This window comes from Desmodus rotundus, chromosome 12 (genome assembly GCF_022682495.2).
Source record: "Desmodus rotundus isolate HL8 chromosome 12, HLdesRot8A.1, whole genome shotgun sequence".
NCBI classification, from domain to species: Eukaryota; Metazoa; Chordata; class Mammalia; order Chiroptera; family Phyllostomidae; genus Desmodus; species Desmodus rotundus.
The window spans coordinates 16,222,956-16,247,758 of record NC_071398.1 but is presented as its reverse complement, the minus strand read 5'-3'; the positions used below and the strand labels follow the sequence as shown (position 1 = coordinate 16,247,758).

The following is a 24,803-nucleotide window of genomic DNA, read 5'->3' as shown; positions in this document are numbered from 1 at the left end:
ACAAATAAAATTAAACCTTTTTTTTAAATATGCTTATATTTGTGTTTCCTCTTCTATAAGGTGCTTAAGTCATTTTCTCATATTCTACTAAGTTATTTTCTAATAGATTTGCAGGAATTCTTTATGTATCTGCATAATAATTCTTACTCAGTTTGATCTGTAGCAAGTCTATTGCAAGTTTAAGGCTTATACTTTCTAATTCTTTATTAAGCATAAGTTCTTAATATTAAGAAAGCTGAATTTACTGTTTCTTTCAAGTCTGCACTTTTCTAATACTCTGTCTCTCACCTCAAATAAAAAAAGATATGGCACTTTTATGAGGAGAAAAGACACATTTTCTCTTTCTTTCTCTCTCTCTCTGAAATGCTTTAAATAGGACCTCAGAAAGACTAAACAGGCAGCGCTACACAATCTCTATACAGGGTTTTTTTTTACAAGTCAAGGATTCTACAGTCATCTCAAGTAGAAGCACTAAAGGAACAGTACATTTATCCCTTGCAGAGCTGTAGTACTGATATTACTGCAAGAGGTATTTTGTAAGTAACCCTTAAGGGAAAACCCACATTCTTGAGTATGACTGTTAATACATAACATTTTCTTCTATAAAATGTAATAATAGTACCTACCTTATAGAGTGATTGTGAGGATTAAACATTAAGTTTTAGGTGGCAGTTACATAGCTGAGCTGAGCTGCAGAGGCTGGGTTTGACTCAACAGTAACTTGTCTGTCCATGCGTACCAGCCTCTTACTGGGTGGGATTCCAATTCGATTTGAAATACTCAAGGCATGAACTTTTGAGATTAAAACTATAAAAATTAATTTTGCTAATGCTAAGGAACTTCTGAATTTACAGTAGTTTTGGCCAAAACAGAATTAACTGTCAAACTGTACTCTTACGCTACGTTGTACGTGTAGACTTATGGCAGAATCTCTTGTCAGATGTTATGTTGAGCATAATGAAGTGCATTAAGGGGATACTAACCTTTTGCAGGTGCTATTTTTTGAAGGGTCCTGGAGAAGACGCATATTCAAAAATGACAAACAAAAAGAATAAAGATTAACACAGAGTACCTAAATGTTCTTGAATTCTTTATATAAACTCTGTAGCTAATAACAGAACTTCATCTTTCATGCAATTTGAGGTGTACAAATCTATATGCAATGGGGGTACCGGGAATTCTATTTCTGATAATATACTGGTATTCCCTAGTGAAGAACCATTAATGAAAGCACGAAGAAATGACTCAAACATCTTTTAGGTGTAAAAAATAACGCTGATACAAACTATACTGAAATGGACCAATTTGTAGTCACAATGATATGCCTGGTTCAGTAGGGTTTGCCACTGGCAGTAGATAAGATCACATTTTCTGAAAACGTATTTTAAAAATAATGTCTTGACTTGCAATATATAGATTACCTGAAATGACCTGGCTTATTCTCTGAAATCATTTGAAGTATGATTAGAGACCTTAGAGCTCATTTCACAATGGAAAGGGGGAAAATGTAATTAAGGGAAAAAAGTACCAAAAGAGCCTTAAAAACAAAATTTTGGCATAAATAGGTGAATTGGATAGGCTCTGAATTATATCTGAAAAAAACTATTACTAAATATTTAAAGTTCAGTTAAAGTAAATATCAAATGAACTTACTGATTCCATTAATTAAATGTATAGTACCAAATACCTGCTAACCCACTGCCAGAGGGCAATAACCCACTAACACAGGTTACTGCTACCCAAACTGCCATCTCTGCCAATATGTAGAAATTCTCCAGGGTGTGAACACACAATATTAACTGTTGACCACCATTTTCAGGAATATCCCAGAATTTTTAAAAACCCTACATAGTGGCCTAGATACTTGAGAGCAGATCATGAAATGAGTTTTAATTTCATATACCCAAAACACTACCATGCAAATGAATACATGCCCCAAACCTGAAAGAAATTAGCCTATAGGCAAATAACATTTCTAATAAAAATTTTTAGATAAACCATATTACGTACTACATACTACCTGATGATTACTGTCGCCTGGGATATATCCACTAGAATAGCACATACTGGGCTAATTAAAACCTGTACAGGTCAATCTTTGAGAAATAAAACAAATGTTTTACAGATCTGGACAATGGGGGTAGTCATGATGGGTGTGCATCAATTTATAATGTTGCCTTCTTAAATATTCCACTATAGTAGCCAAGAAATAATTGCATTCCATCAAGACAATGTCCATGGCCTTTTATGCTTTATCCACATATATACAATGATTTATAAAACAAAAATGTGAAGTTAGTATTTTTAAATGGGATGATTTGATGACATACATATACATGTGCATATGCATAAAATCTCCCTGGAAACACTGAGAACGTGATAGCTGGGATAAAGGGTGGGAGAAAGACTTTAAACTACATTTTTACCTGACAGCACTATGTAATAAAATATGTATTATGATGTTTAATTTGCATCACATTAAAAGCCATATATACAGCCCTGGCTGGTGTGGCTCAGTGGACTGACTGAGTGCTGGCCTGAGAACTGAAAGGTCATTGATTCAGTATGTGCCTGGGTTGCAGGCCAGGTCTCCAGTAGGGGGCATAGAGAGGCAACCACACATTGATGTTTCCCTCTCCTTCTCTCTCTCCCTTCCCCTCTCTAAAAATAAATAAATAAAATCTTAAATAAAAATAAATAAAAATAAAAGCCACATACACAGTTCATATAAATGGATTCTCTATATTTCAAATCTTTTAGCCTTTTTTATAACCAAAAGCCCTGGACATATGCTAACTAGAATGAGCCTTAGAAAATGTAATGAACAAACCAGAAGAAAGAGGGGAAGAGAGAGATCAGAGAGAACCAAACCATGAAATGCTGAAACTGTAATAGTTTCTAACAAGCAATAAAAAATTAAAATATACATATATTTTAGCTAAATACTTCAACGCCTGTTTTAAGATCAATCCATCCCTAGACTCAAAAAGACCAACTTCCCTAACATTGGAAGAAAGAGAAAGAGGCATATCTTCTCTTTGGGATATTGACAACCAAGTCATTGCCAAACTACAATGACTCTACTGTCAATCAACTATAATGAAGGAGTTATTAAGACACTGTCCTTAGTAGCCAAGTACATCAGCCAAGTTTGGAAAGAAGCTGAACAAGTTATTTTTAAATTTACAAAATTAAAAACAAAAAGGTTCTATTAACACAAAACCTTCCTTCACCTCTACCCTTCCATCCTCTCTACACCACAGTCCTCCAATTCTCATTTCCACTTCAAAGCCCTGTGCTGAATCTAACGGAGGTTTAAGTGAAATTCCTACAGTTTATGATTGACTTTAACTTATCCCTTTGGTTGTTCAGGCATATCCGGCTGGTTATTTCTTGCCCGCATTTACATTTACATGCAAGATTTTTGGTCAAGAGAACAGTGACTGCTCTCAGTATCTGGCATGGAAAGTAGTAACTGCAATACTATATGATTTTAGTTGTAAGAGAGTAGATCAGATACAGAGTTCTTACCAAATAACTAATATGCATATTTCCGTATTCTCCAAAGACTTTGGAATAGACTTCCAAACAACCAAACTGCTTTAAGCCTACTCTGATTTTAGTTCAAAATTAACAGAAATTAACTGTTTAAACATACTAGTTCCTAAAGTTCAAACTTCATTAAGACTTTAGTGCCCTTGTAAAATAAGTAAGCAAATATATTAATATACACATAAATACCAAACCTGAACTTTAGAGGATAAAAGGAAATATTTCATAATATCTGAGTAATCTTTTCATAAAGCTGCTCATAACTAAAATTATGTCTAAGATCTTCAAGCTCAATGCTAAATTAGTTTCCTCACTTGTAAAATGAAAGGCTCAGACCAAATGAACTTGAATTCTAAAATCATATTCAATTAACTCAACACAATTTTCTGACCCAAGGGCATTTTAGCAAAACCTACAAAAGCAGCTTTCTAAAGGTTAAAAGAGAAGGAAACCCCATTCCCCCACATCTAGGAAGGTTGAAGGAGTTCTATTATGTGTTGATTTTTCTCTCTTACATCAGGTATATTAAGGTGTTCTTCTACATACTCTGCCAAGAGGCACTGTGCCCTTAAGTTCTGACCCTCTTTGATACCGTTAAAAGAATAAAGAAATGTCATAATTGACAAATATATGAGTGGGGACTCGGGAGGTCAGTAGGGGTGCTTTCACTATTGAACCCTGTTCATGAGAAAACATAGGACAACACACACACTTAAAAACCAGTGTACTCTGTCACCAGGACATAAACACAGGAAACAATGTGCCAGAATTATGATTGCAATTCATTAAAGTATACAGAAGGGGCATTATAAGTATACCTTCAGCCTAGATAGTTTATATTTAGACTTTCAAGTGTTTAAATAAAATAGAAATATTTTATAAGGAACTTATGTTTTAATTCCTCAATTGGGTGTTTGCTAGTCCAAGAGGATTTTAAGTATTTAAAATTAGAAGTGGATTTTAAGCCACAGGACACCTTCAGCAAACTTAATGAGTATTTGGGTGGCCTGGTAGTTTTTACAGCTTTTTATTTAGAACATGTTGGTATCTATGTGGCCAGTACTTGTGAAAAACAACTTGGGTACTTTTGGCTTCAAATACTACTGGAGAGGATTTCCCCCCCTTAATAAAAGAAACTTTAGCATGAGCTATCACTATATGAATTTTAATAGTAGGTCCATCTTATGACCTAAAAAGTTTAAGTACTGAAACACTTTACAGTCCCAATGATGCCACAGCCATGCGGTCCAGATCTTGAGGACAGCCTTCTCACAAATGCTCCAATGCACTAAAACTTCTCTCTGGCTGAGAATACTGCTTAACAATTACTGTCTTGCAAAGCATGTATCTGTAGAGTCAGCCCAGCAATGGCAAACATACCTCCCTGTAGATAAGCGCAAAATTCAAGGACGAAAAGCATCCTCTCAAATAAATTTATACACAAGAACCCATTGGGCCCCAATATATAAGACATCACTGAAGAAAAAAATTAAAACACTCATAGGATGTTTCCTACTGGGACCTAAGAAATGAAAAACTTGCTACAACATTGGAGGACTGCTTTAAAAATGGATGTTACCTTGTCCTCTGACATCTTGTTTTGCAAAACTATATGGCATTTCTAAATGGAACGTTACAAGAAGACATTAATCCCTGAGATCCCTTAGCAAAGGACATTTTGTTTTTCTTTCAAGAGTGATTTTGCCATTACATTCTATGCTTTATTTCAAAAGATTATGTTACAAAATACAAATGTTAGACAAAAAGAGGGAACAAAGGAACTGACAAAATTCTTTGGTAAACAGCAATCGCCACTCATCTAAAGGGCATCTACCTCCCCATTCCAAACTTTAATAAATTAGGTTGTAAGTATGACAGGACTATTAAAGAATTCTTAAAAGGAAATGGTTAGTACCCAGGACCAACTAACTACATTACATAAACAGTGTATTCTTTTTAGTTTCTCTCCCATAAGAAAAGGTAAACTGAATGTTATGTGTGGGTAATACCTTACATATGTGTAAGAGAAAACTCTATTATAACAAAAGTAAGTAGCATCTGAGAGAAAAATATATCTGCCTTTAAATGCAATGTTTGGATTACTTCTAATATTAAGTAAAATTTAATAGATTTCAAAAGTTAAACTTAAATTAAAAATTAACTTAAAAAATGTTTAAATCTTTATGGAGAAATCGTACCTGGTTTTTAAAAACATCAAATCCTATTACAGCAAATGTCATCTCATTAAAACTTTTGTCTATCATATACTAAATATCTATTTAAAAGAATGAGGAAGGTCTTCATAAACTGATAAGGAACAATCACTACTATCAAATGTTTGAGTAAAAAGAAGCAAGGTGCAGAACAGTATTATGAGATTATTTTTTAAGGAAGGGACAGCTGCTCTGCCTATCTCTCAATTGAACAATCTATCTACCCATCTCTCTGTCTATCAACCTATCCACCTGTTTATATTCATGCATGAACAGGATCTCTTTAGAAAAGTAAACAAGAAAATCGTAGCTGGCCACCTCTGGGTAAGGGGAACTAGGAGAATAAGAGTTGGGGATTGGAGGGAGTCATTTTTATAGTACACTTTGTCTTTGCTTTTTTTTTTTAACCTTGTACACCATATACTACCCATCCAAGGAACATAAATAAAAAATGGTCAATTTATTGGGTCTATTCATTGTAATGAGATTTGACCATTCATTGTAATGAGTGAAGTAGCTGAACTGTCGCCTAGAAAATATCTGTTGAATGAAAGAATGAAATGGTGCCCACTTTTTTGGTCAGGATAGCAACTGTACGTCCCTTATCTCCTAAACCGATGGTAGTGATAAAACAGTAAGTCAGGAAGTAAACGCACACTCGAATGAGAGACTTCATGGACCATAAAGGCGTCTAGGTTACTTGCAGTAGAGTAGGCATGCAGGTAGGCAGACTGGCACAGGAAACACTTAGTCTGTTTCCAAGGTGTTTCCATAACCAAAAGCAGGTCAGGAAAACGTTAAATCAAATATGAATAGAAGGTTGATGGCTCCAGCAAGGAAGAGAGTCATAGAGACAAAAAGGTTTTTTTAACTAGTTAGTTATCTTTGACTGAAGCAGGTAAGAAAAACATCTATTGCCAGATGTTTTCTAAGCTTTTCAGTTTTAGTACTGTAATATTTCAGGGCCTTGAACCTCAGACATTACCAGTCTCAGAAGAAAACAATGGTGACTATTAATTATTTCTCTGTATCATAGCAAAAGCAGTATAAAAGGTAGTTTCAAAAAAATTGGGGAAAGGTTCCTGATTTGTACTCTGAAGTAGCCATGTTTGGGTGGTTGTTGTCATTTGTTGTTGGGGAGCGGGAGTTTCAGGTTGGGAAGAGATATGGAGCTGTGGAGGGAGAAGAGGAGAAATAAAAGAAGGGGAGAAGGAGAAGGAAAATGGTAACTGTACTATAATGTAGACTTTTTAAAAAATCACTAATTCATAGAGGTTCAGAAACCTTTAACCAAAAGAAAGTATTAACAAAATTAATATTACATCCATTTCTTCATGGTGAATATTTAAACCAGGACAGAAAAAATTTTAAAAGAGATCCCTACATCCTAGACACAGAAGTGCCTATTTAAAAATTTCTGTACGAAATAAACCTGAGGGGCCAAGAATTTCTTCCTGGACCTGAAACCAGGTTCAACTACAGCTCTATGACAACCTATGTAGGTGGTCTTGAAAATCTTCCAAAAGGCTTTGCTTGCCTGATGTGTCTGAAGTACAGCAGTGTGACTGGAAACACTCAACTGCCAGACTCGCTGCTGCACGGAGACTGTCCTTCGGGTACAGCATTCGTGAGGAAAACAGATACTTAAAAACCCTGTCTTCAATCACTGCCTAACCCCGGCAGGAGCCAAGCGACATTTGGAGACTTCTAAATTATTACAGAATGTGGTGAGCTGAAAAGGTTTCTTATTCTGTATTTATTACAACAAGTCCAAGGCTCAACAGTTTTAATTTAAGACATCTCTAATTATTTCTTTGGTCTATAGGAAGCAGACAGTGCTTTTCACAGAAGAAAATTAAAATTTCCTAAGTTTTCAAATGAAAGACCATTATATCATTCAGCAAAAAGTCTGGTGCTTGGCTAGCTGGGTGACTTTAAATGCAAATTCCCAAGTCCCACTTCCAGAGATTATGAATCAGTAGTAATGGAAGTACAGGAAACATATATTTCAGAAAACATGCCAAGGGACTCCCATACACATGGCACAAGGAGCAGAATTTGAAAATCACCACTGTCCCACTCCTAGAATGGTCTTAACTACATACTGTATTACCAAGGAAGAAAAGGAGTGACAAAGAGAAATTTGTAGACTTCTCGACATTATAATTTGAAAAATATTTTTCTATTGTTTTAATATGAAGAGTGCTTTTCATGGTTGCTGTCAGAAGTGGACGGTAGCCCCCAGATACAAGATGCATTTCTTGTACAAATGGGACTATCCCTTGAATCAAATGTTGACCTTTGGAGAGCAATGTTTCCTGAACATGTTCAATAAGCAAGACCAGGCTTACTTCAAGTTTTCTCTTAATTACACAATGAGGATTTAAGAATGGGTAGTAACATGTGTTAGGAGAGGAGCACAAAGAAACCAACATTGCTCACAAAGCATTTAAAGAACCATTTCATCCCTCTTCAAAAACAATCCAACAGTTCAAAGTAGAAGAGCGTAGCAAGACAGAAGAGTTAAATTTACACACTCTGGATTGCAGGGCAACAGACAGCAGACACTGTCAAGCAATCTGGAGTTAAAAGAATTCTTGTGTCTAGGCCAACTTTAATTGCTGTGTTAGACATGTTCAGTAATTCCAGCTCAGTAAGGAAAGGGAAGCAAGAAGCTAAAAAGGAGGAAAAGGGGAAGGAGTATCATCATTTCCATGATGTTCTAGGAAGCAACTACACTGCTGTTCCTTTAAATCAGGGGGTAGTATAATAGCTATCTGATGGACAGAGGTCAAGGAAAACTGTGAGGGAATAAAGGAGATGAACCACCCAGCTTACAGGAAGCAAGAAAGTCTCCTATCTTCTTCCTGCTACATTATGCAGTGCACATTAAGGTTTTTAAATGTTTACTCTTGTGTTTGTGCTGTATCACTAAGTAAATGGGAAGGGTGTAGGCCCATTTGAGCCTACGCAATAATAGGATTAAATTTGGGAAATAGGGACAGAAAGGCCTATTCTATTCAATTACTTCAGTCTACAACTCCTTCTAAGACTTCTAAGAGAAAGAAATTGACTTTCCAATTTTTTTCCAATACTAAGGCAATTATTATCACCTGTACTACTTAATGTAAGAATAATAAATACTTTTCTACAACTGAACCCATAAACTAATTTCTTTCAAAACCATACAGGGCATGGCTTTAGAGTTTCAATTTAAAAAGAAATATAAATAGAAACATGAACAAATGTGTCCTACTGTTCAAGACTCAGCTATTCTTTTTTCCTGAGATGGTACTGAGTCCAAATTCCTGAAAAATAGGATTTTTGCTTGGGGGAAAAGTAAACACTTTTCTTGTTAAGATAGTTTTTAAAAAAGCAATTCTATTCGAGTAAATAGAAATATAAACCCTTGAAACACACAAGAGAAACAGATGGCTTCTTACCTTGCTACCACTTTCAGGTTTAAGGTCATTCTGTTAAAAGAGGAAAACAAATAATATTTTAAGACATATCCAAATGAATGCTCACTATGCGCTTGTTTCCAACCTTGGAACATGAGACCACATTCTGACAGAAGTGAATTCCCTGAGAGAAGGCAGGGTCTGCAGAAGGGTATTGCCACCTGTCCCCACCCCATACCCGACTCTGAGCATATCAAGGTCTCTTGTTAGATGATATGGTTTTAAAAGTCCATAGTTACCACCTTTAGAAAGGAGTTAAGTAGAGATGTTATGAAGTGCATTACAAAATTCAATAGAACAAAAAAAAAAAAACCCCAAAATCAGTTTCCTTAGCTTTTCAAAGATATTGCATGTGAAGCTTTACAAACAAGAAGCCGTATCTTATTAGCACAGTAGGGCTAGATAATTTTGGAGAAAATTTAGCCTGACAGCTGAGCTGAAAGAATTTCCATCACTCTGTGGCTGTTCAGGAGCTTTCATGTCCATAAGCACTCCTAGCTTAGCTGGTTCTTACCGGATGCACATCACCAATGTAGTACTGCTTTAGCATTTCTCTGGCATCAGAGGAGTGGCCTACATCTTCAAAGCTTTCACTTGCATCTGCACCAGCTTGTTCCAGCAAAACCTCTTCTCCGCCAGGATGCTACAAGGAAAAGATACTTACTGAACAGAGGGCTCTTTGAAAAGCAAACCAATAAAAGTTACTTTCCTCTCCCCCTCCCTTTTCTCTTCTCACCTTTTAATGTGGGAGTAATGGAACCAACAGACATTGCATGCCACCTGATAGGATGCGATTGGAAGAACGCACGTAACCTCTGTGATATTTTGGCCAAAAATGTGCTATGTGAGTATAATTGTGAAGAAAACCCTAGAACAATCACAAATTGAAAGATAGTCTAGAAAACGACTGACTGTGATCTCCAAAAATATCACAGACACGAAAGCTAAGCAAAGACTAAAGAACCGTTCCAGACCGAAGGCTCTAGAGACAAAACACAACGGGGCACCCGTGCTCCTGGGTCAATCCCTTTTGCCAATATTACCAAGACAGCTACGGAAACCTGAATGGAGCTTTCTAGGCAAAGCATACATGAAATCCTTCATTCTATTCTTGCAACTTTTCTATGAGTCTGAAATGGTTTCTAAAAGTTAAATACATAAATAAGTAGTACCAAAATAACTACCTCTACACCTAGGAAGTAGATTCTATCTATAACTTACAAGCTATATCATCATCCTGGACAAATTAAAAAATAGAAATATCTTTGTTTCCTTATTTGTAAGATGGAGATAATGAATATCTGTCTTAACTACTATTATGTTAAATGAGATAAGGATATGAAATACGTTGTATTCAAGAAGACAGAGAAGTGCAGTTTGTAATAATATGCTACCATCTGCGATTTTAAAAAGCAGATACATATACATGTGCATATGCATAAAATCTCCCTGGAAACACTGATGAGAACGTGGTAGCTGGGATAAAGGGTGGGAGAAAGACTTTAAACTGCATTTTTTGAAATTGTTTTACCAAGTAAAGTATTACCTACTCAAAAACAAATACTTCTGTAGAAGTTACGTTTAGCACAATCCCTGATCTAAAGTAAACACTCAACAAACATTTACTTATAACTAGCAAATACAGAATTTATATTATTTGACATGTCTGAATTTATATTTTTGAATTATCAAGTAATGCTCTGAAGTAGTTCCTTTTTAGAACAACCTTTTAAGCAGGATGAATAGACCATCCCTGTCTTAAAAACGAATTCAACAGAAGCGTACATATATGCAACCTCCCAGTCACAGTCACTGGCTTCTGAGCTCCTAAGGATAAGAATTACTTCTCCTTTGTCTCCTAAAAGGTCTCCAGCCAGGGAGTGGGTCTCCCATCCCCGTATGTAAGCGTGCAGTTCTGAAGCAGGAGTAAGACAGCCACCACTCACGTGCTATTACACCTGAAACTTATCATTAGTTCTGAAATTGTGTCCCAATTTGCTCTACATACCTAAACTACAAAAGTTATTTTTTTCCTTATGACATATCCAACTATTATGTTGCTTTTCAGAGTAAAAGGAGAACAAAATTTCTTAGTAGCTTAAAATATTTCAGGGAATGATTAAGTTTATGGCTTCTTATATAGCTCTTGCTATGAGAAAATATTTTATTTTCATCAATCTCTCACCACTTATAAACAAATAAATACTACAACTAGAAATAAGTATAATTAACATTTTAGTGTATAAAATCCATTGTTTTCCTATTATCCATTCAATCACTTCAAACATTATTCCATAAATTTTATTGGTACTTACTATTTTACACACCAGGCAGTGATTATAATAAAGTGAGAGAAAAGCTGTGTTTTTACAAAAGTGAATTCACACAGTACATACTGTTTTATAATCTACTTTTTTTCACTGAGGCAGGGAGGTCAGAGTGGTCAAAAATCTCTACATTTAGTAGCTCCAAAATATGGTCTTAACACAGATGGTTCAGAACATGCAAAAAAGATTTCCAGGAATCTTTGATTTCTGTTTTAGAATTCTATAAACTTCATTCTGCTTAAAATGAAATGGCATCCCAGCTGAAGGCAGTGCACTAGGCCGAGGCATGTCCTGGGACCAGATAATGCCCAGGCTGAGGGGCAGGAGAAGGCCCTTAGGAAACCCAGAGAGGATGAAGGGGAAAAAAAGCCCAGCTCACCAGGGAGGAGAAGCCGTGGGGCCCTGGCCTAGCTGGCTCTCAGTGCAGATGGGGGTGGGAGCTGCTGCTCTACTCCAACATCAGGCTCTGGGGGTCCTAGCCATCTTTACCATCACCTTTGTGGGAATGACCCACCACTGTGTGTCCATCCTGCTGCAGAGCAACAAGCAGCTCACCCAGAAGAGGTATCGGACAGATAAGTCCTAATTCGAAGCATAATCAGGTAAAATGGAAATTATATTCCCAACCAATCGCTCATGACGTGAAAATACTACTTCAACAACCCAGAGGATAGATTCAAAAATAAATAAATAAAGGGGAAACAGTACCACCTCCTACTGAGTGATCCCCCTATACTCACTGACATAATGAAAGACAAGTAACAAATGTCCTCCCCATGATTCTTATCGGTGAATGGATCAACATGACATTCTCAGGCTATGTCAACCAAATGCATATTTCCACTGACCCTATTTTAAGCCTATGCTACAGCAAGGAATCAAACCTCACATTAACTGCATCCTGGTACTTCTGCTATGTATTTGGACATCAGAGCATTTACTCTCTCTGATTCTGGGCCAAGAGAATGCCAATAACCAATCAGAAACAATGCAGAAGCAACAACTGGAGCAGCCACAGCCATACCTGCAAACAACAAAGCTTTCAAGAAAAAGTTTTAGTTTCAAGAAACACTAAATTATGTCAAAGAGGAGCTCATGGTCAAAGATACTTGATTTGAAAGCACATTCAAGAAAAGAATTACAGAGGTGTCTGTGCTGTGGCACAGTGTGTGCGAGGGGCCACCACTTGTACCACTCAGCTGGCCGCGGGCAGGGAAATACTAAATTTCAGTTAGAAATTAGTGAATGATTTCACTAGTGAAATCAGTTAGTGAGAGCCCATGGACCTTGGGGAAAGAACACCTCACTTAGGCTCTGTGCAGATTAAGAGACTTTGGCCACGATGGAGGCGTAGTAGGTAAACAAGCTTTACCTCTGCGCACAGCTACAGCAAAAATTACATCTAAACTATAATACAAACATCACGCAGATTCACCAGAAAATTGAGCTGTATGGAAGTCCTACAACCAAGGATTTAAAGAAGCCACATTCATCCACATGGGTGCCTTTTCTACAATAGGCCACACTACTAAGACAGGGTGCCAAAGCAGCTCTATCTAATACACAGAAACAAACACAGGGAGGCTGCCAAATTGAGGAGACAAAGAAATATGGCCCAAATGAAAGAACAAAACAAAACTCCAGGAAAAGAACTAAATGAAATGGAGAACTAAATGAAAAAGACCTATCAGATGAAGAGTTCAAAGCACTGGTGATCAGGATGCTCACAGAACTCAATGGGCACTGCAACAGCAAAAAAGGACCCCAGCAGAAATGAAGGCTGCATTAAGTGAAACAATGAAAACTCCACAGGGAACCAAGAGTGGAGGGGATGAAGCCGAGATTCAAATCAATGATTTGGAACATAAGGAAGAAAAAAAGCATTCAATCAGAATAGCAAAAAGAAAAAAGAATTAAAAAAAAAAACAAAAAAACACGAGAACAGAACAAGGAGCCTCTGGGACATTTCCAAATGTACCAACACCCAAATCATAGGGGTGCCAGAAGGAGAAGAGGAAGAGCAAGAAATTGAAAACTTATTTGAAAAAATAATGATAGAAAACTTCCCTAATTTGATGAAGGAAATAGACATACAAGTCCAGGAAGCACAAAGAGTCTCAAACAAGTTGCACCCAAAGAGCACCACACCAAGACACATCATAATTAAAATGCCAAAGATTAAAGATAAAGAGAGAATCTTAAAAGCAGCAAGAGAAAAGCAGTTAGTTACCTACAGGGGAGTTCCCATAAGACTGTCAGCTGATTTCTCAACAGAAACTTTGCAGGCTAGAAGGGACTGGCAGGAAGTATTCAAACGATAAAAAGCAAGGACCTACAACCTAGAATACTCTATCCAGCAAAGCTACCATTTAGAATTAAAGGACAAATAAAGCGCTTCCCAAAGTAAAACTAAAGGAGTTCATCAACACCAAGTCATTATTATATGAAATGTTAAAGGGTCTTATTTAAGAAAAAGAAGATCGAAACTATGAACACTAAAATGGCAACAAATGCACAACTATCAACAACTGAATCTAAAAAACAGACTAAGCAAACAAGCATAATAGAAACAGAATCATAGATATGGAAATCATTTGGAGGGTTATCATTTGGGAAGAGGAAGGGGGGGAGTGGGGGGAAAGGTGCAGGGATTAAGAAGCATAATTGGTAGGTACAAATAGACAGGGGGATGTTAAGAAGAGTATAGGAAAAGAAGTAGCCCAAGAACTTATATGCACGTGACCCATGGATGGACATGAACTAAGGGAAGGAAATGCTGGAGGGAATGGGGGTACCAGCTGGAGGGGGACAAAGGGGGAAAATTGGGACAACTGTAATAGTAAAATCAATAAAATTTATTAAAAAATAAAAATAAATTTAAAAAAGGAATTACAGACCTCTATTTTTTTTGAAGACCAAGCAAGGATTATCTCTGTTGAGAACTTGGAGTAGCCCTTAACCTTGTAATTTTTGTTTGAGCTGCAGCCTCTCAGAATAAAAAGGAGAATGCATGTGTTGGTGGGCATGCAGCAAGGATCCTTCTTATCTGAGCTGGGCTCCCCTTTGTGTTTGAAACTAGAAGAAATGAGGACTGTGTGCTGGGTAACATATAGGGAAAGAGCTATTGTTTTAAAATCTTTTAAAATTGCTTTCTGGTAACTGCAGAAATAAAAGGCAGAGAAAGAAGAAAATTCAAGCTAATGATAATACATAAAACATAAAAACAGCAAAATTCAATTTTTGGAAGAAACATTATGATTATAATTAACTAATTATAATTAGTCAATTATAACTAATTTTCATGTACAACCCAGCCTGAATTCTAACCACAGTAGACTCTTGTTTTCTTGGGATGCAAACCCCCTGTAAAATTTATGTAGCTGGTATTTTTACAACTTCCGCTATAAAGTAGTAATTTTCATTAATGAAAATTTAGAAACTATGGATAAGCAAAACAAATCTCCTTGAATTGTTCTTTTTGAGCCTACAGAATGATATAAGGAACAAATGTATCAAAACTTTATTCAAATAAACTCTTTTCTTTTTCAGAGTGACTACTAAGGGCGAGGACAGATGTTAACACCATCCAGGATTGTTGGGAACCGCCCTGCCTGGTTTCAGAGGCTGTAACCCCGCATGGTTAAGGCTGAGTCAGAGTTGGGACCATAAGCCATGAAGGAGACAAAGTTTATCTCCCCGGCAGAAGTGCCACCTCTGCCCACTTCACCCTGCTTGGCCCTGAGCTTGGCCAGTCAGCCAATGACGGGTAAGAATCCTCAAGGGAGGATCAACCTAACACAGGCTCTGGTCACCAGGGATAAGCTTGCAGGGAAGGACTCAGAGGGCTGTGGAAAAAGGGGGTGATGGACCCTTGCCCCTCGGCTTTGAAATAGCCTGAGTCCTCATTCTGTCTGCAAGAAGTCTCGTAATCTCTTGGCTGCCTTACTTCCCTGTCTGACTTGAGCCTGAAGAGATAACAGAGGGCAGTGCAGTCCTGTGCTAGGAGGGGCAGATTCCCTGGGGAATCAGGCCTAAGGAAAATACGTACATTCCTGTGAAACCTACTTAATCTGTCCCCTCAGCTTAAAAGATAAGGGTCTAGACCTGAGATGAGTCTGGTGCCTAAAATTTTATGGCCCTCTAGCTGATTGGCTGTAGCTCAGAATAAGCCCTCAAGGTTCTCTGTAAATCCTGTATTGTTTAATCCCTACTGGCTGACAATGATTGATGAGCTTTATCTGCATTCCTATGCGAATGAACCTAATAAAAGCCCATGGAGAAAAAGGATCAAGGCCCTTCCCCTTTTAGAGAAGCGACCACCTTTCCTCCCCAAGCAGATCATGTCTTGGTAGTCTTATTCTTCATTGTGGCAGACTGGGGGGCTGCGTTAAAGCCCCCGCGACACAGGATAAATTAGTGAGTGACCCTGAGATACTGCTGGATTCCCAAGTGCCTTCAGGATGACCAAAGATGGGTTAAACAATGAGATGTTCTTGATCTGGAGTTCAGAATATATCAAGTGCACTGAAAAAAAATCAATAGCTCTGTACTATATATGGCCATTCAATTGAACTAAAGACCCAGTTATTCTGGATAAGAGCTCATGTGTCTCTATGAGAAGGGAGAAAGGGTAATGGCTGGCAGATACATAGGTAAGAGTTGCCCAAGAATAACTGTGTCTGGAATAAATGTTCCAGGGAAGTGGCAAAGTGCTATTTCTGTAGCAAGAGGTAGATGTAATTTGCATGTTGAGAACTGTAATAAAAAACAAATGACTCTAAACTCTACAAATTGAACCATCCTGTTTTCTCTTTAAAAGACAAATCAAATGTAAAATCAAACTGGAAAATCAGAGTAAGATCTGTAGATTATGAGTAATTTTTTTAAAAGATCTGTGGATTATATCAGTGGCAATATCCTGGTTGTGATATTGTACTAATTCTGCAAAATGTTACCACTGGAGGAAAATGGATAAAAGGTACAAGGGATCTATTATTTCTTACCACTGCATGTGACTCTACAATTACCTCAATAAATTTTAATTTAAAAAATCAAATGGAATTTCTAAGTACATACCCAAGAGAAATATCTACAGATATATATACTTCTACACGCACACATGATCATAGCGGCATTATTCACTGTGATCCTAAACTCCAACCAACCCAGTGTCTACAAGCAGAGTATGAACAAACTGAGGGGTGATGCGGCATTACTGTTCAATGGGTGTAAGAGACTTTCAGTTTGGGATGATGAAAAGGTCTAGAGACGGATGGTGGTGATGGTTGCACAACAACATGACTGTACTTAATGCCATTAAACTATACACTTAAGATGGTTAAAACAGTAAAATTTATGTTATATATACACAACCATAAAAAACTAAAGCACATTATGCTAAGTGAAAAAAGCAGACAAAAGGACAAATATTGTATGATTCCACTTAAATGAGGTACCTAGAATAGGCAAATTCATAAAGACCCAAAGTAAATTAGCGGTTACCAGGAGACTTGGGAAGAGCAATGAAGGGGGAGTTATTACTCATGGGATTATGAAAAAGTTTCAGAACTAGATAATGGTATTGGTTACAAAACATTGTGAACGTACTTAACACCACTGAATTGTACAGTTCATTTTAATAATAGTTAAAATGGCGAATTTTACATTACATATAATTTACCACAATAATAAAAGAATAAAGCCAGGTTTACATACCTATAATTAATGTAAGCCAAAATTTGCTTTTGTCTGACTTATAGCAAAACAAAACAAATAAGACCAAAGGAATTTGGGGGTTATCCGTCAGTAATCTAGGCTGGTTGCCTACACTACTCAAATCTATTGAACAATCATAAATTACTCTTTATTTCGTTAAAGAAACCTGATGTAAGGCAGTACATATTTCCCATTTTTCTCTATGACCTGCTTTGCTTTTAATGAATATAATTCATTATGATTTTGCAAAAAAGATTCTTCCGACCTGGATAGACTTTGTATTTTAAGACTAATGGACCTTGCCTCAGTTCATATAACATAAGCAATTACACAACATTACAAATTAAAAATGTTCCAAATAAACTACTATAAAGGACACATGGACAAAATCAAGGGGGAGGGTGGAGGTGGGGGAGGAAGGTGGCTTCGGCTGGGGTGGGGCGGAGGGATGGGAAGAAAATGCAGACAACTGTAATTGAATAACAATAAAAAATTAAAAAAAAATCAACTAGATACAAATGAAAAAAAATGTTCAAAATAAACTATATGTAATCAAGATCATAAACTCTCAGAAGAGATGAAATAATGACAGTGACCAATTCGTTTCTATCTTGGTCAAGCAATAATCAAGTGAAATACTTTTTTTTTTTTCAGGTGCTGGCAATGAGCCATCTGGCTATGAGCTTGGGAAGCTGCCTATGGAGTCTGGGTGGGGTACTGACAACTCCTGTATGAGCTTGTTCATTGAGTAGAGAGCTTTTAAATTTTTATTTCTTGATTTTTGGAAACAGAGAGAAAGGGAAGGAAGTTAGGGGGAGTGAGAGAGACAGATGGAGGGCGGAGAGAGAGAGAGACATCAATTAATTTGTTTGTTCCACTTATTTATGCATTCATTGGCTGTTGCTTGTATGTGTCCTAACTGGGGATTGAACCCGTAACCTTGACATATCAGGACAATGCTCTAACCAACTGAACTACCTGGCCAGGGCTCAAGTGAAATACTTTACAGACAAAAAGGAAATTTTGTAATATCCTCTTGTGAAAGATTTTAGTTAGTCCAACTGTCCAAAGAATGTGTGGTATGGATCAGGGGCAGCATTTTGAAATTTTCCTTTTCATTTACTAAGTATTAAGGAAAAGAGGACGGAAAATTTATGTTTTAATAGAGGAAAAAAATAGGACAAATTACTAACAGAAAATATACTTCCAGATTACTAATTCTATAGAAGGGATAGGGGACAGATGGGCAGAAAAGAGAAGGTGAAGAATGACAGGCAGTTCAGAATAAAAATCTTGTTGGGAAAAAAATTACACAAATTTTCTGTGGGTGGAAATGCCATACTGATGTAACAAAAATGTAACGATAGAGATAGATAGGCTAAAGACACTTGACTTGGAAAATGTAATCTAGAAACATGAAGCAAGACTGTGGAAGCTGCAAAATTAGGCCAAGTGATGAAAAGGACCTTTAGCCAGGTTAGCAGAATACCTCATCAAAGTAAGATAAGGAGGTTAAAATTTTGGAGAGGATAAAAACCACTTCCTAAAAAAGTCTGACAGGGCAGAGAGAGATGATAAACCTGGGTGGTGAGCAGGAAGAAATGGTGCAGGTTCATAGGTATCTGGATTATAAAGAGTCTAGTAAAACAGGAGTGTCACCTATGCAAAGTCACCACTGCCCAGGGTCTGAAGGTCCAAATATAACTTAACACCCTTATTCCCACCACATTAGGTCCCACTGCAATAGGTTTCCATAATTCCTTACACACCTTCATGATATTTATTTATCACAATTACAGTTATCTATTTAATGTCTTTCTTCCCCCACTAGACTGTAAGCTCCATAAGAACAGGGACCATGGTTGTCTTATTAATGGCTGTATTCCACAACAGAGCATGGCACCTGAAAACAGTTAACTCTAGGGAGCACTCTTCCCTCTTTCCTTCCCACCTGTCCTCTCTGTCTCTCTGGCATGTGCTCACCCATGCTTACATACCAAAAAACAAATTTGTTGATCAGGGCCTCTCACCAGGACAGTAATGGAGGTTAAATTTCACATATCTTATTCCTAGCCTTCCCTAGGACTGACCACTGGGGACCGCTCAAGGAAAGACAGCACTTTTTCTATAGATCTGTTAATTCCACAAGATAGGTAAAATTGCACTTTCTTTTCATCAGCCTTGGTGAAATCCAGTAAAAATTGTTATTAGTCAAGCTCTGACACTTTCAGGGTTATTCTAGGGCTGCACCAAACAGCCCGCATTCCCAGTCTTTCCGGAGGCAAGTCCACACTCTGCCTTGCATGACAATTACTTGTGCACAGATCTCACCCTCCCTGAAAATTCAAGGCAGCTAATTCACCTTTAAATCTTCACAGCATCTACTACTTAGTAAGCACTCAAAAGATGCTGCAGGGAAATAATTTTATTACTAATAAAAATAACCACTAACTTTTACTGAGCTCTTTGTTTTTAAGGGGTTTTTTTGTTTCCTTTTTAAATTTATTGATTGATTTTAGAGAGAGGGAGGAAAGGAGACAGAAAAACATCAATTTGTTGATTTGTTGTTCCACTTACTGATACATTCATTGGTTGATTGTTGTATGTGCTCTGACTGGGGATCGAACCTGCAACCCTGGTGTATCAGGACAACGCTCCAACTAACTGAGCTACCCAGCCAGGGATATGGAGCTCTTTATACCAAGTACCATGATAAGTCTTTATATGCATTAGTTAAATTAGCTCTCCCAACAACAACCCTGTGAAGTGGGTACTATTATCTTCAGCTTATAGGTGGGTGGGACCTTGACAGAGCTTATTTGCCCAAGGTTACAAAACTATTAAGTGGTAAAGTAGGAAACTGAACCAGACATAAAACCCAAAGCTTGCACCCAGATTTTAGAACTCTTTTTTAATTGACTTTTTTTAGAGAGAGAGAGAGATGAAGGGGGTGAGGAAGGGAAAGAGAGAGGGAGGGAGGGAGGGGAGAGAGAGAGAGAGAAACATCGATTTGTTGTTCCACTTATCCATGCATCCAATGGTTGCCTCCTGCATGTGCCCTGACCAGGGCTTGAACCCTCAACCATGATATATCGGTACAATGCTCAAATTAACTGAGCTACTCGGCCAGGGCTAGAATTTTATTTCATATATACAAGTAACCAAAATTCCCTTCAAAAGGCACTGTTCAGAAAGTGAAAAGACAAAATACAGATTGGAAGAATATATTTACAATACATATACCTGAAAGGACTGTCATCTGGAATACACAAAGGACTTGCACTAAAATACACTTTGAAGTCAATAATAAGAAAACAACCCAATTAAAAAATGGGCCAGACTGAACAGACAACTTACAAAAAGACATACAAAAGGCCAATCAGCACATGAAGATACTTAACATTATTAGTCATCAGCAAAATGCAAGTTAAACCCTAATTATATGCCAGTACACACCCACTGGGAACACTAGAATGGCTAAAAGTAAAATGACAAATACCATGTGCCAATGACGGTGTAGAGAAACTGGAAAACTCGTATTACTGGTGGGAGTGTAAAATGATGTAGACATTTTGGGGAAAGGTCTAGCTGTTGCTTAAATAGTTTTAAAAAAAAAATGACCCAGCAATCTCACACCTAGATATTTACCCAAGAGGAATGAAAACATATATCCAAACAAAAATTCGTACATGAAAGTTCAGAGCAGCTTTATTCATAATAGCCAAAAGAATGGAAACTACTCAAATGTTAATCAATAGGTTAATAGATAAATTTTAGATTATACAATGAAATAAAAAGCAAAAACCAGAAACAAATTGCTGATACATAGAAAAACCATATGTAAGACAGATCTATTAAGCAAAAGATGCCAGACACAAAACAGTGTATGAAGTTTTCTAGTGTAAGAAATCAAATCAGTGGTTGTATGAGGGCAAAGGTCATAGAAATGTTCTATGTATTAATTGGGATAATGATTACACAGGTGAGACTTCTGTCAAAACTCAGTGAACTCTCCATATAAAATCTGTACATTTTAACCCTGGCCGGGTGGCTTGGTTGAAGCATCATCCCGTACACCAAAAGATCACAGGTTCAGTTCCTGGTCAGAGCACATACCTAAGTTGTGGGTTTGATCCCGTCAGGATGCAAATGGAAGGCAACCAGTTGACGTTTGATGTCTCTCTCTCACATCGATGTTTCTCTCTCTCTCTCCCCCTACCCCTTTCTCTATGTACAGTTAAGTAAACAAGCAAGGCACAGACCAGTGTGTACAGTATACTACCTTTTGTGTTAAAAAGCAGTGGGAAGGACTATGTTCACTTTTGCTTATATATACAAAACAAAACTCCAGAAAGATATACAAACAGTAGTCAACTTTAGGTAGAAGGGAAGGCTTTTCACTGTATACTGTATGACTTATTCAAAAATAAAAAAATTAACCCGAGTTCCAGAAAACTGGTAACTGTCCTAATTTCCCTACACTGCAAATCCAATCCTTCCAAATTATGTTTAAAACGTGAAAGAAGTTGGTGGTAAAACAAACCTAACTCCTTAAGTCTTCCCCAACTAATAGAAACCCTATTCTTCCAGACCTGCAGGCCAGAATCTTTAGTGTCATCCCTGACTCTTTTTCTCTCACTCCTTAAATCCAAAGCACCATTAAATCCTATTGGCTCCACCACCACAACACATCCAAAATCTGACACTTCTCACCGCCCTGGACCACGCTACACCATATCTTGCCCAGCCTCCTTACTACACTGGGCTCCTCAATCCTGCCCTTGCGCTCCTTCAGTTTCTTCTCAACAGTGCGGTCTGATGATACTATTGAACCACTAAGTCACCTCATGTCACTCCTTAACTCCACTGTGGTTTCTCTTCTCAGAACAAAAGTCAGAATCTTTTCTAAAACCTGCAAAGTCTGTTTTGCAACTTGATCTGCTATCCCTCGATCATGATGAACTCATCTACTGTAATACAGCCACTATGACCTTCCACACTAGTCCCTAAGCACACCACACATATTCCTACCTCTAGCCTTTGAACTTGCTCCCTCTGCCAAAAATGCTCTTCCTGCAGATATCCACATGGCTAGCTCCCTTAACTTCTGCTGGCCTTTACTCGAGTCATCTTTATCAGGCCATCTCTGGCCAACATACCTAAAATTTCAATACATCATCCCCATACCCTCACCCCACACACACCTACAGTCCTCTTCTCTGCTTTATTCTTCTTCTTAGCAGTTATCACCACTTAACATAGTATATATTTTAGTTTTTTACTCTAATTATTGTCAACTTCCCATAGATTGCAATCTCCATGAGGGCATGTGTTTAATTACCCATCATGGTATCTTCAGCACCTAGAACAGTACCAGGCACATAGCACACACGTAATATGTGAATGAGAATGAATGAATAAGAAAATAGGGCAGAAACTACGGAACAGGTAAGTCAAATGGCTAACTGCAGGTAAAGATCCATAGCTCAAGTTTCAATGGAAGCCTTGGCACACCTGTGATGTCGCTGGCTCCATCAGCATGTAGTAAGCCAGGTTAGCAACCATGACTCCAGATTGAATTAATGTCCCCTAAGAGCACTGAATATTCCCGAGAAATCTGGGGACAATAAAACCGCCAAAGAAAAAACACTTTCACCTACCCATTATGAACTATGCTTTAACATGCTGCAACCCACAACTGAAACTTATTTATGAGGCATACACCAAAGGACACGGCTGAGGCTAGAATTCTGAAGTACCACCATGGAGACAAGAGAAATCTGAATCTGAAGAAATCCATGTAGACAAAATCTACCTAAACCAGACTCTTCCACTAATCAACTGTATGACCAAAATCTCTCTGAACCTGTTTCTTGTAGCCCTGTTAAAAAAAAGGATCACTACCACCCAAGGCACTCTCAACTATTTTACTGAGGACGAAATAACAGAAAAGTACTTTTAAAAACATACAATGTCATACATCATACAAATGCAAGAAGTTACTAAACTTTATGATGCTAACTTATTGGCCACCAGGAAGAGTTAAAAACAATGTCTTTTTTGGGAAATTTTACATTTTAAAAGTTTTTATAGATTTCAGATTCAGGATGTAGAGAATTCTGCCCTAGACTCCAAATTAATAGAAAAAATATTTTTATACTTTTCCATGTATTTGTATACGAGTACTTGCTTCAGAGAAAGAACTAATAGAAGGGACCTTTTTTCTCAATTACAATAAGGTTACATTATACAAATATTTCCAAGGAATTAACCACAAGGCTAATCTATCAATATTACTCAAAATAAAATGGTACAAACCAATACATAATATATAACGAATATTTATAAATAAACATATCAAAGCCTCAAGGATTAGGGGTGGAGAGGATGAGTGCAAATGAACAAGAGGGAACTTCATAGAGCAGCAGAAATGCTCTTAATTGAGGTTGTGATCACCTGAGTGAATACACTGTCAAAATTCATCAAACTGTACGTTCTAGTGAGCACACTTTATTGAATGCAAATTACACCTCAGTAAAGTGAGTTTAAACGAATTTAACGTCTCTCCTGTTTCCTTAAATTGGGAAAAAAAACAAAAACAAAAACCCTCAGTTGTACCATGGCCTCAAGGGGAACTTATGTAATGAAGTCTAATAGAACACCTTAAAGATTTAAAGGATGACAGAACCTAAGTCAACGGTCACAGAAAGATTAACTTATGACCCTCTGGCCTCAAGATGAACCCAAATTAGAAAAAAATAAACGCAGCGTAATGGGGGAGGGGTGAATCCGAGTTTCTGATCAAGAAAATGGGGGGGGGGGGAAGGTTTTACTTCAGAAGGCAGAGTGGAAAGAGCAAAGGTTTGGAGCCCTTCAAAACTAGGTTAGAATGACTCTAGAATGTTAAGCGTGTGATCTTGAGAGTCCTCAGTCTCTCTGAGACTCAGTTATCCTTTCTCTAAAATGGACATCACAGTGCCTTGGTGTTTAGCCTAGCACACAGGAAGCGCCCAATACATAACTGATACACGGTATTATTTAACAGCACCAGAATTTAGTGCTGGCTGGAAATGCAGGCATCTATAACCCCCACCCCAGTTTTCCTCTCAGAGCAAAGCAAAAGTAGCCCCTGGCGTAGGCTGGATCGCCCTGAACCAGACGTCATTTCCCTCCTAACACACACCCCTCGCAGCCTTTCCGGCCCGACCACCCCTCACCCAGCTGCTCCACGGGGCTGCCCACCTCCGGGTCCCCACCTCATTAAGGAAGCGGGTGACATCGTAGACTCGCCCGTGGATCACCAGCCACGTCTCCTTCGAGGTGTTCCGCTGCGCTACCTCCTCCAAACGGAAATAGGTGACGGGGGTCTCCACCCCTTGCCCTTTCCCATCGTTGCTGCTGGCTCCCACAGTCGCCATTAGGCCTGAGATACCTCTTCTACACCGCTTTCCAGCTTTTCGAGGCTAATTTCTTGAGGTAGACCCTGCTCTCAGCCTTCCCCGGCTTCCGTAACCAGGACCCATAAGGCCGTTGGA

At 37.8% G+C, this 24,803-nt stretch overlaps 1 protein-coding gene and 1 pseudogene across 1 annotated transcript in view; one reads left to right on the top strand and one right to left on the bottom strand.

Annotated features, from left to right (window-relative positions):
• CYB5B (cytochrome b5 type B) overlaps positions 1-24,803 on the bottom strand; it is a 30,204-nt gene extending 5,401 nt beyond the window's left edge. The window contains exons 1-4 of the mRNA XM_024556152.4: positions 24,525-24,803; positions 9,741-9,869; positions 9,209-9,238; positions 984-1,012 (exon numbers count right to left, since the gene is read on the bottom strand). Of these exons, the coding sequence (XP_024411920.1) occupies positions 984-1,012; positions 9,209-9,238; positions 9,741-9,869; positions 24,525-24,686 (350 nt within the window). The 5' untranslated portion in view covers positions 24,687-24,803. The remainder of the gene's footprint in view (positions 1-983; positions 1,013-9,208; positions 9,239-9,740; positions 9,870-24,524) is intronic.
• On the top strand, positions 10,015-12,778 carry LOC112300566 (ER membrane protein complex subunit 3 pseudogene; annotated as a pseudogene).